The 12,076-nt window shown below is 47.8% G+C and overlaps 1 protein-coding gene across 2 annotated transcripts in view; it reads right to left on the bottom strand.

The window, feature by feature from the left end:
* Window positions 1-7,891, bottom strand: part of GMPR (guanosine monophosphate reductase) — an 82,297-nt gene extending 74,406 nt beyond the window's left edge. For both annotated transcript variants that reach the window (XM_077143966.1, XM_077143967.1), the window contains exons 1-2: window positions 7,721-7,891; window positions 1,330-1,449 (exon numbers count right to left, since the gene is read on the bottom strand). In XM_077143966.1, the coding sequence (XP_077000081.1) occupies window positions 1,330-1,449; window positions 7,721-7,807 (207 nt within the window). In that variant the 5' untranslated portion in view covers window positions 7,808-7,891. The remainder of the gene's footprint in view (window positions 1-1,329; window positions 1,450-7,720) is intronic.
* Window positions 7,892-12,076: the final 4,185 nt, after the last annotated feature.

Here is a 12,076-nt window from a genome sequence, read left to right as displayed (position 1 = left end):
CACACTAATACATAATTCATTAGTAGCCATGGCTGATCACAGAGTAGAGCAAGGAAAAAGATGGGGAGGGAATAAAAACACTGGTTTCTTTAGCTATTAACTTAGTAGCCTCTGGCCCAAAGCTTGGTGAGGGCAGAGGGCTGAAGGAAATACAACTGACCATGGAAGACACACCACCCCTATTCTATAGTTCAAGCCCATGACTTGTTTGAAAATCATTTCCTTGGAATCTCTGGTTAATTATGAACCCCAACACCTCCTGTGATTAGACTTGCTACCCATACACTGAGAAGCCCTTTCAACTAATTGGATGTATCTTTTCACTTGGCAAGTATTATCAACAGAAATAGATGCACCATGCCCCATGAGCATCAGCAGCATATTTTTGGCATCTAGAAGGCGTAAGACACCCTGACCCCCCAGCACAGATGTGAGAGACAAAGTCCCTGCCCACAATGGGAATTCCCTTCATTTTTCTCAAGGCTAAGATACTAGCAACTTCCTTTAATCAGAAATTAACTGGGAATTGGCTAAAATAAAAGGGACCCTCTTCCACCTTAAGCTTGTCTTGTCACCTGTTGGTTTAAGTTGAGAGGCAACTTAAATCCCTAGTTTCTGGAGTCAGACAGGTTTGGTGTGGACTTTGGCTGTGTCCTTACCTCATCAATTGCCCCAGGCCCACTCACTGCCCCTTTCTCTCAGCCTCAGTTTCCTCCTCTGCAAAAGCAACCTGCTCGGGCAGGCCACGGTGGCTCAGCAGGCAAGAATGCTTGTCTGCCATGCCAGAGGACCCAGGTTTGATTCCTGGTGCCTGCCCATGTGAAAAAAAAAAGCAACCTGCTCACAGAGTTGTGACATGAATCATTTATAAATTATATCCAAATGTTTGCCACATTAAGTGCTCAATAAAAGCCTTCTACATAATTATGATGTAAATACCATAGCTCAGACTTCACGCATAGAGAGCTATCTTCAATGTAAAGATGCTGTCAGTCTTGTACAATATGCACTTGTCATGTTAACTTCTATTTTATCTCTAATTTCCAGAATGATCACAGGCATTGTCAGGGAAGAAAGGGCTGCTGAGCTAGACCTTCTCACCGAATGCAAAGCCCAACCACCATCCGCCTCCCATCTTAAAAAGGAGGAAGAAAGAAGCATTGCTCCATTAACTATCAGATCCAGAGTTAAATGTTTCAACTACAGCAAATGACCTGAGGCACCTCACTTTGCCTCCTCTTCCCTGCATCTGAACAAGTTCAGGGTCCTGGGTGGGCTCCTGAAAATCTGCCCACACCGAAAGCAGCAGGGGGAGCAAGTCCATCTTACCTGAGACATCACCACTGCCATCTCAAATGTCCCCACGGTGTCCATGTTGGCCACAATGATGGGAATCCCTGAGTAGGTCTGCTTCGAGTTTCGAAACGTGAAGGTACGTTCAAGATCCACCTAAAGGAAAGTGCTTTGCTCAGATGCAATACATGCAGAATTTCCAGTGTTTGGAGCGAGTGGGAAGAACACAAAGGAAGTGCATAACCCCTGGTCCCTGGATTCTCTTGAGGGTTGAGTCAGGTGTTCCAAAGACAGGAGAGTCCTTAGGGGAAACCAAGTACAGGGGTTGTGCCAGGTGCAAAAGCTGAAACAGGCTCCCTGCCATCCTCAAGGGCCTGCACAAGGCAATGGATATTATGCCATTAAGCCAAGCATCCCAGTTGGAAACTTTCTTGCCTACAATAGCCACTTCTATCTTCCTGCCACCTTCTGTCCCAGCCTGGTTCATTCTAACCCTAAAAATCCACATACAAGTCATCTTTTTCTCATCACCAAGCACAGGGGGACCAATCCCTACTGGGAAAAGGTCCACTCCACTTTTCCCTTCCAACAATGGCCCTCCCCTTTCACAGTCCCTTCTATTCTTACCTTCCACCTAGAACCAGCCACACCAAATTCACCGTGCTGTGGGCTCCAAATCATTCATTCCTCAACCTTTCTACCTCCTCAGCTGTTTTATAATTATGAGCATCCTTCAAAGAGCTGAGGGGAAGTACACTGTCACCATATGTTCACACATATAAGCACTTGTTTCTTTAACTTACAAACAGCTGGAGGAAGGGTCCTCTAATTTGATTTTTTTTGTTTTTTTGTATGCTGTATGGCAGGGATTACATTTCATTCTTTTTCCATGTGAGTATCCCATTTTTACAGCACCATTTGTTGAATTTTTGTTTGTTTTTTTCTTTCTTTGCTTCTTTGTTTGTTTTGGGGCAGTACATGGGCCAGAAATCGAACCCAGGTCTCCCGCATGGCAGGCAAGAATTCTACCACTGAACTACCCTTGTACCCCGTCCTCTAATTTGATTTTAACTCCAACTTCAGGGCATTTATGACTAAATACAGATTTCAGAAATCCAGAACAATAGCTCAGCCATGTTGGTGGCTTCAGCAGAAGGCAGTTTGTTGCTAGGACCAGGTATTTACCAAAAGGGCTTAGCTAGAAGAGACAAAATTTCTTCCTTCCACCCAGGACACACCCTGGGTCTGTTTGCCCTCAGATCCATTCCTCGCCCGTCCCCTGCTATGCTCTTATCACAGGGAGGCCACCCCTGCAGGCTCCATTTCCCGGGCTGGTTTCTGGCTGGAGTTGGCCAATTGGAGAACAGGGTGGAAAACTGAAGGATAAGCTCCGTAAATAACTTGTCCAGAGCAGCTGACTCTCCCTCAGAACTTCAGATTCCCTGAGCAGAGATCTGTGTGTCCCTGGTGGGAGAATGAATATAAAGGAATGACCTGGAAACCCTGGCCCACTACCTGCAATGGTTGGTCCAGGAAACTGGTAACTATTTGCAGACAAGAGCTCAGGAAGGCAAAACTTGATCTCTGCAACAACCAGCCCCAAGTAGACAAGACTTGATCAATAGCTCACTGCTTACCTCATTTTTAACTTAGGGCCAAGTGGAGCAAGCCAAACATACTCCCCTAACCAATCACTTAGGATTCCTAGTTAGCCTGCCTCCAGCATCTCCATGCCAGCCACCTTCAATTAGGGTGGAGCGGAAGCCTTCCCTTTCTTCCCTGCTATAAAGCCTCCCCCCTCCTCTGCCTGCCTTTGAGTCTCTGCCAAATGTAATCATGCACCGCCGATTCTCTTGCTCTAAAGCAGGCTTTTGCTTGTGCTCATTTGGGAGTCCTTCATTTATTCCCACACTGGTTCCAGCCTAACTAAGAGATCCCAGTTCTTGGGCTCCAGTAACAGCCTATTCCCTGTGATTTTCCATCCTAGGGTGGGAGTAGCTTCCTGCTCTCCCCAGTCTCTGGGTCGTCTCACCATCCCATTTGGCACCTCAGCTGTGCCAGGATTCCCTGCATTAAATATTTAGGTTTGTTCTACTTGATGTGGCCCCTAACTGACACAGACCACATGTAAATGGGTGCTTTCCCAAGGGTGAATTGGCAGGACCAACACAGGTGTGGCTCTTATGTTGCTGAAATTATTTGGACCTACGCTAATCCTGGCTTCATAAATGCACCAGCAATAATCATTACAGCCAGTGTTTATCTAGATCCTTCTTTTTATTCTTTTTCATTTGCGACAACTTCCCCTTTGCAATCAGCATCATATCAGAAAGCACCATGGGACGTCTCAGACTTTCAGCCGATTCATTTCTCGTTTCTCTGTGCCCAAAGGCTTCCTGGGTGAATGACGTCATAAACGATTGCACTGGCCCTGAACAACAATCAATGATGGAAAATGAGATGCTGTAATTGCATGAATGTATGTGGCAGGCTCATCCCTTCCTCCACTTCATTATGATTCTTGGTTCTACTTCAGTGAAGCAAGTTACATCCACATTCTGAAAGATAACTGGAGTCCATTACTGCAACCTTCTGTGCTGCTAATGGCCCTCTAACATTTTGACTTCCCAGGCTTAACATAATCAGAATTCCTTGGTCTCAAATTACTCTTAAATTCCTCCCAAGATACATGGGAATAGCTGCTACACTCTGCACACAATTACATTCACAATGGGTTTTTCTTGGCACCCCAAAACCTCTCAGCAGGACACACACACACACACACAACAGCTCTTCACAGAAAAGGCCAGCCTTGACAGTGAAACCTTCCCTTTCATTCTCTTCACAATCCTTAATTCTAAGGAGAAATAAAATTATCTTCCCCAATTTTACTGATCTAGAAATCAGTCCCTGCAATGAACTAGTTGTTCACTGAGATAAATGTTTTAAATATTCCAGCTTCCCAGGAACCAAACTTCGCATTTAATCTGCTGCAGCCAGTCAATGCATCAAACATGGTGCCTGCCTGATTGAAAGGGAATGTGAAATAATAAACTACTCCGCCTCAAAAATAGAAGCAACTGCTGCTCCCTTGACACATATCCATTCAATTTAGCCCTGTATTCTGGGTGCCCAAACATTTCGAAGGAAGCCCATCTACCGCCTTTCTAAATATGTGAATATTATGAGTCAGACTAACAAGCTGCTAAATAAGACACGTCCTGTCCTCCTACCTTGACAAACACGATTTCATTAATGACCTGAAGGCCAGGTTTAAAGAGAGAATTCTTGGACTCCTTAGAGTCCTGCAATGGAACCTGGAGGCAAAGGAAGCCAGCCCTGGCCTCCAATCCACACCGACTTCTACTCCCCCCCGCACCCAAATCCCCCAGTTCACACACGCGGATGACCCGGTCTGCACTTCAAACTCCCACCACACAAACACACCGACTCCATAAACAGATGCTGCTTGGCCACTCCTTGGGGGGAGAGGTGAGCACCCCAGCAGCGTGTGGGCCCCTTGGGGAAGAGGCCCACTCAGGCCCTGGAATCAGCTCAAGAGCTTCTGGGCAGGGAAATCTGGGGTCCTGAGTATCTGCAGCAGGTCTAGAAGGAAAAGCACAGCCCCACAGAGCTGGCCAGAGAACAGGGTGTGGTTAGGTGCAGCAAAGGGGCCCAGGGCAGGATCTCTTTTACCTGGGTCAAAGGATGGTACTGATTAAAGCAATTTTTTTTATCACATAGACTGTTCACCTTTGCATTACCATCATCTCACCTGTGGAGGGTAAGTCTGCACAGACGGACAAGGGCTTTTATCCTTGTAACCCAAGGGGCCCAGAGGTGTGGAATAAATTACTACTTGGTTAAGGGGTAAGAAGGAAATTGGGTCCTGGCTCCTGACCATTTGCAGAGCCTGGTACACTCCAGCCCAGGCCCCTAGGCAAGCGGTGGCACTACCAGTTGGTGGTCAGTTTCACAAATGGAAAAGGGCTTCAGGGACTTTCTAATGCATCTCTGTGCACATCAGAACCATCTTAGGATGACTTCCAAATTACACACGCTCATGCCAACCCAAACCTAAAAAAAAAAAAAAAAAATGCAGAATTTTTGTGTTGGAGACAAAATGTTTATTTCAAAGTGTCTCCCCAAGTGATTCTGGTACATTCGTGATCAAGAACAAATCTAGTCAACCCTCCAATTTTACAGAGCAAAATTTATGGAGCCAGAGTTAATAAAGTAATTCATGACAGCTCAGACTAAAAGCCAGGTCTCCTCTTTTCCCAGCCTGATGTTCTTTCCACTATCCTTTCATCACCTCGGACCAATCCAGAATGGACGGCTGAAGCTGGACCAGAACTCTTCCAACCGGACGCCTGGTGAAAAACTTCCCTCTCCCTCTCAAGGCCAGTCATTTACTACTTCGTTCTGAATTTGCATTTAAGTATTACTGCTCCTTCCAGGCTTCTGTCTGATTGTGCAATGAAAACTTTTTATCTGCTTACTAGAAATTTCAGACACCAACAAGCAAACTGAGAAAACAGAAAGATTAGCAAGGCCTAACTAGATCCCTCCCCACCACAGAGGCAGGCAAAGGCAGAGGACTGTGGAGCTTGGCCAGCAGGCAGCTGCCTGTTGCACCAGACAGCTAAGCTGTTACAGGTATCAACCAGAAAGGCAATGCCAGGTTTCCAGGCACGTCACTGGCGCACTCCCCCAAACGTGGAAATATGAAAACATTTCTCAAGGGCACAGGACAGTCTGGCCGCAAAGTGTACATGCAAATGTCAAGGTGCAATCACCAGCCAGGACATCAACATTAATAGCTGCAATCAGCCCAAATAATGCAACCAAATGATGCAGGACATGGTGCTATTCCCTGGGAAGGAGTAATTCATTCCATCATAGAAATGTTAAATGTTTTGTCTTTTCAAAACGGCACCTGGTTTAGAAAATACGTAATATATATCCTTGCTTTGTGCATATAGTTTTTATTAAGTTTTATTTTTATACCCATTTCTCACTACTAAATAAATGTCTAACCGATACTTAGACTATCTGCTGGAGGTTATCCAATTATTATTAGTCTGCCAAGAATCCCCACATCTTGGTCTGGACCTTAGGTGCTAGCTACACTGAAGGCGTCCAAGCACGCCATTCAAACAGTTTTACTTTTTTCCTCTAAGAGATGGCCACTCTCTTTAGCCCTTAAAAGGGTATGAGGGCCGACCCACAGGGAGTTATCCCATCTAGGGTGCTAAGAGTTCATCATTCTCCACCTACCTCCTCCCACCCCCTGCTGCCTGGAGAAGGTGACTTGGTGGCGGCCAGAGGCTGAGGCCCACGGCTTCCCTAATCCAAACAAGCCCCCGGCTGGCAGCGCCAGGCACTGCAGTCCGGCCGGCCGAGCTCCTCACTGAGCGGACTGAGTTACGGTCTCCATCGCGGCGCTGGGTGGACCGAGCCGCGGCTGGCCCAGCCTTTCTCCTCCTCACTCCAGCGGCTCCAGCCTCCTCCGGAGGGCAGGTTTCCCCACTTGCCTCCCCGGCGCCCTGCAGAGCAGGTCTCGGGCGCGCACGACTCCAGCTGACTGCCCTTCTGAGCCATCAGTTTATCCTTCAGGGTCTGACCTCACTGCGCCCCCACACGGGCGGCCCTGCCCCCACCCCCGGCTATTTTCGGAACACCCTCCACCTGTTCCCGGGCCCATGTTCCATCCAGCCAGGAAGAGCAGAGCCCCTGAGGCTTCGGTCTGGCTCCCCAGGGCGCTCAGGCTCCGTGCCTGGGGTGGGCCGGGGGTTGACCGGTATCGTGGATCGCTCCAGGACGTGGCCCCCGGCCCCACTCCTTGCAGGGCCTCCGAAACTCCGGAAGTAAACCCGGAACTTTTGCCCCGGGGTTTCCCTGTGTTTCAGACATTTTAAAAGAAAACCCACTGCTGAACCTGATAGGAAAGGCACTAAGAGGCACTGCCAAAATTCACAGGGATCTTCAGTTGTTTTTCTCTCCCTTTCTACCCTGGTTCTACTGTTTCCTACGAGCCCGCACCGCCCTCCCTTCAGTCCCGTCTAAAGCGATTGGCCAAGTCCTTGATCTTGGCTCCTCTGGGGTCCAGTTGCAATAAAAATATCTCTTTGCCCACTGCACCGAACTTACTTAGAATTTTAGGTCCGATCTGGGCCCTTTACCAGTGCCCACCTCATGCCGGGTAGGAAACTAGCGGGCTTTCCCTCTTTTCGGGTGGGGGGGTGGTGGTTGGGGTTGGGGTGGGGGGTGGCAGGCAGCACCCCAGCTCAGCCAGCCAGGAAGGCGGGCAAGGCTGCCGCTACATCGGACGCTGCCGCGCCGCCACCTGCCCCACCTCCACTCCATAAACACAGAAAACCATCTCCCCCACTCGCCCCCCATGCGACTTCCGAAAGGCCCCCACCTCGGCTCGGCTCTTAAGGCTGCTCCGCTTAGGCCGGAGCAGGACATCCTTGAAGTCCAGCTTGAGGTCCGCATCTATGCGGGGCATGGTGCGGGTGGCGCGCGCGGCGGGGCAGGGAGTTCCTGCCTGCTGCGGCGGGTGGCGGCGGGGGGAGGGTGCGCTGCAGTGGCCGCGGCCGGACACTGGCGGCCGCTGGGCGCGCAGGCTGGGCTCTTAAGCACCGCGGGCCCGCGCCCCCCAGCCCCGCCCGCGCTCGGCCCGCCCCCGCGCTCCGTGCGCCCCACCCCCCACCAGCCCCCCCCCAACCCCGCCCGGCCCGGGCCGAGCTCAGGCGCCACCGCGTCCCCTCGGCGTCCTGGGTGGGGTTAGGGAGGAGGGGAGGGGAGGGAAGCCGGGCGACGCGCGGCTTGGGGGCTGCCCCGAGGGAAAGCACGAGTGCAAGTGCAAGTGCAAACCCGCGCGTCTGACGTGCGTATCGACCCCTCCGCTCCCCTACCACTGCGGACAGTCCGGCTCTTCGCAGGGACCGAATCTGCAGGGGCGGTGGGTAGGGGGTACGCACGGTCCAGGCTGGCACCGAGGTCCCCAGTGCGGAGGGGATTTCGCATGTCACCTCCCTGCCCAAGGGAAAAGGCCGGTCCTTGCGAGGTTTCGCTTCTTTCTCTTACTTCCAACTGACGGCGCCTACCTAGTTCTGACCCAGCCACTCACACATGGCAGGCAGTGAGAACCCCTTCGAAGGTTGGATAATTAAGGGAAAGAGTGTGTATGTAGCAGCACTCGGTAGTTTAGGGGTTTCCCGTTGGATTTCGGAGGTTTTATTTGTTCTAATAAAGCTAGTGAGGAACGTCGTAGGTCCTGGGGGTTACGGGGCCTGAGAGTCCACTCTGAGGGTTACCGCTGATGTCAGCTTATTTTTAGTTCATTTGCTGACCCTAAGGGACTTTGTTAAATCCCAGGCAGCGGGCTGAAAAGTTTCACATGCATGGTCTCCTTCACTCCCTAAAGTGCCCAATGAAGAAGGAGCCATTTTGCAGATAAGGACAATGAGGCTGATTAAATGAAATAACATGACCAAGGGCTCAGGAAAGTTAAATATAAACCTCTCAGCTCTTAAAACTTGCCACAACCCTTCACTGAAGCTGCTTTTGCTCTGGGAACTCTCTGTACCCGGGTTCAAAACCTGTCTCCACCAGTTCCTGCCTGAGCCAGTCACTCTCCAAGTAAGCCTCCTAGGTTAAACAGAGAAAAGGAAAAGATTTAATGCCCTCTAGCTCTCAGGTTTTTGTGAGAATTAGTGTGTATGTTTAAGCACAATGTATGTCCCATAGTAATTGCTCAATGAATGGTGGCAATTTATTTGGGGTTACATGTTACATTAGGTTCATTATGTTTTAAAACCTAAACTTGATTGCTAGCCCTACAGAGGCACGAAATCATCTTTGGTTTTCTTTCAGTTTTCTACAACCTGGAACTGAGATTCTCAATGAACTAAAATTTGGTATTGCTGGCAATCTTCATCTTAGTTCAAATGTCCGCAGATGATAATGGTCTGAGCTTGTCTCACTTGATTTTGTTAGAAATAGGAAGTTCATGGAGTTTCATGGAAGGAAATGAAAGTTATCAGGGAGAGAATGAAAGTAACCACAATGAATCCACCCAATGAAATATTTATGACCCACATCAAATTGTTGGGAACCAGGCAAGGAGCTGCTCATTTGCAAAGCTGCCATAGTGAAAGGGGACCTCATTTTGAACTTGAGTTCTTAATTTAGAAGAAAAAAAAGGTAAAATATAATTACTGTATGGTATGGTTATTTAAAAATTATTCTCCCCAAAGGGAAATTAAACTAACCTTGCCAAGCATCTCACATATGTCAAGTTGGATAATGAGTTGGGGGTTTTGTTCACTATTAAATATATTGTCTTAAAACAAACAAAAGGCTCCTTAAATTGATCTTGCTCTTTTAACCCCTGGGATGGAATCTCTCCACTTGGTTTCTCCCTGACTCCTGCCCTATTAGAATAGAAACAGCAGCTCACTTTACACATGCTATTCCCTCTCTTTCTGGAATGTTCGATCGCACCTCGCCTCTTCACAGGCACAAAATTTTACTCTGCAATATAAAGTCAACCCGAGTCTCTGATTTTCCTGGACCAACCTAGACCCCTTTAAACTTCCATCACAGTTTGTACATATTTTTGCTGTGCTTCTATTACACAAAAAGTGACAATAATAGTTACCTGTCAGTATGAAATCTGTGAACTTGTGGCTGACTACACAGCCAAAACCATGAAAGATCCAGAATTCAATCTGACCATTGTATTATCAAAGGGTAGGGTGTGTAAGAATAAATACAACTTGAAAAAGAAGAAAGTTCATTTTCCCTGGTGCCAGAAGGAAAAAAAGGTCTTCTCCCTTCTCTTTTACTAGACCATTTTCTTTAGAAATTATAAATTCTTTCTCTGTCCCTTTGACTTGCATGTAAATCTTTTAAAAAGCTAAATCAGCTCCTTGCAGGCTTTAATGCAGGAAAGTCTTTCTAAAGGACCTGGGGGCATCTCTCTGAAATTAAAAAAGATAACAGCTGTATGTCCCATTTCCATGGGAGTTTAACTTAGGCATCTGGCTCCAAACTGTAACTATCTAACCGGCATAGAGATATTTGAAGTTTTATTATTCCTCTGGAAAGGAACCATTAAACACAAAGGCCACCCCAGCTGCCAGGTGGATTTAAGATGAACTATATGTGACAAACAATGTTGTAACTGAAAAATTAGAATTTCAGGGATGATTTTTTTATTCCTTTTTGCCTTCTGGTTTATTGAAGTAGACAGGGAAATACTTGGAATCTCTAAATTGCCAGCCAGCTGCCTTAATCTCTGATAATGATTGTAGAACCTTTATCTTGTGCCCTGTGATTGTAAAAACCTTTTGATTAACCTTCATTTGTACCCAGTTATCCAGTTTTTCACCTTCAGAGTCTTGTAATCACTAAGGACAGGCCCTAATGTTTATTAATGAAAGGTCTTGGGTCAGCCCAGAGCTAACCATTAGCAACAGCCCATGAGTCAGTATACAAACACACCTTTGGCAAGTTCTCCTTCCAAGCAAAATGAACAACCAGATGCACTGCTGGAAGTTCTGTCCACTGAAAGGATTTCCCCTCCCCACTGTCCTTCAAGGACACCCCAGGAAGGGGTTGTGGTGCTGCAGCTGTCCACTTTCGGGTGGTACCTGCATATTGTGCTGAACCATCTGTAAACCAGGACTGAGTTTTCTCTTCCTCAGTCAATTCACTGTAAGGAACTCCCCACGAGGCCATAGCTCTGGGCTGGGAAAGAAAAGGTAATGTGGCAGGAGTGGAGACCATGGGCATTTGGGCCACTTCCTCATGTAACTTACTTGTGCCTTCAGGACCTGCTCTGGCCCTATCTTGTATATACCATTTCCATTTTATGATGAAGTGCTGCTACACACGCCCAGCTTTATTACTTGGTGGGTCAGACAACACCCCGCTCATGATAGGCAACTCAGGTCTCATGGTAACTTGGTGACCCAAGGTTAAGCATTCAGTCTCTACTAAAGGCCCAGTAGCAGGCCAGAAGCTGTTTTTCAAAACGAAAGTAGTTATCTGCAGTATATGGTACGCTTTGCTCCAAAATCCTAAGGGTCTGCATTGTGATTCTCCTATAGGGGCCTGCCAAAGGCTCCAGACACCATCTCTATTTGCCATTGACACTTCCAGCACCATTGGGTCTGCTGGATCATATGGCCCAAGTGGCAGAGCAGCTTGCACAGCAGCCTGGACCTGTCGCAGAGCCTTCTCTTGTTCAGGTCCCCACTCAAAATTAGCAGCTTTTCTGGTCACTTGAAAAATGGGCCAGAGTAGCACACCCAAATGAGGACTATGTTGTCACCAAAACTCCAGAGAGACCATCTAGGCATTGTGCCTCATTTTTGGTTGTAGGAGGGACCAGATGCAGCAACTTATCCTTCACCTTAGAAGTGATATCTTGACATGCCCTATACTACCGGACACCTAGAAATTTCGCTGAGGTGGAAGGCCCCTGTATTTTTGTTGGATTTATCTCCCATCCTCTGACACTCAAATGCCTTACCAGTAAGTCTAGAGTAGCTGCTACTTCTTGCTCACTAGATCCAATCAACATGATATCATCAACATAAAGAACCAGTGTGATGTCTTGTGGGAAGGAGAAATGATCAAGGTCCCTGCAGACAAGATATGACATAGGGCTGGAGAATTTATATACCCCTGAGGTAGGACAGTGAATGTATATTTCTGACCTTGCCAGCTGAAAGCAAACTGTTTCTGGTGGTCCTTACCAACAGCT

The sequence above is a fragment of the Tamandua tetradactyla genome, chromosome 25 (assembly GCF_023851605.1).
Source record: "Tamandua tetradactyla isolate mTamTet1 chromosome 25, mTamTet1.pri, whole genome shotgun sequence".
NCBI classification, from domain to species: Eukaryota; Metazoa; Chordata; class Mammalia; order Pilosa; family Myrmecophagidae; genus Tamandua; species Tamandua tetradactyla.
The sequence above is the reverse complement of the archived record's forward strand: the minus strand, read 5'-3'. Positions and strand labels throughout refer to the sequence as shown.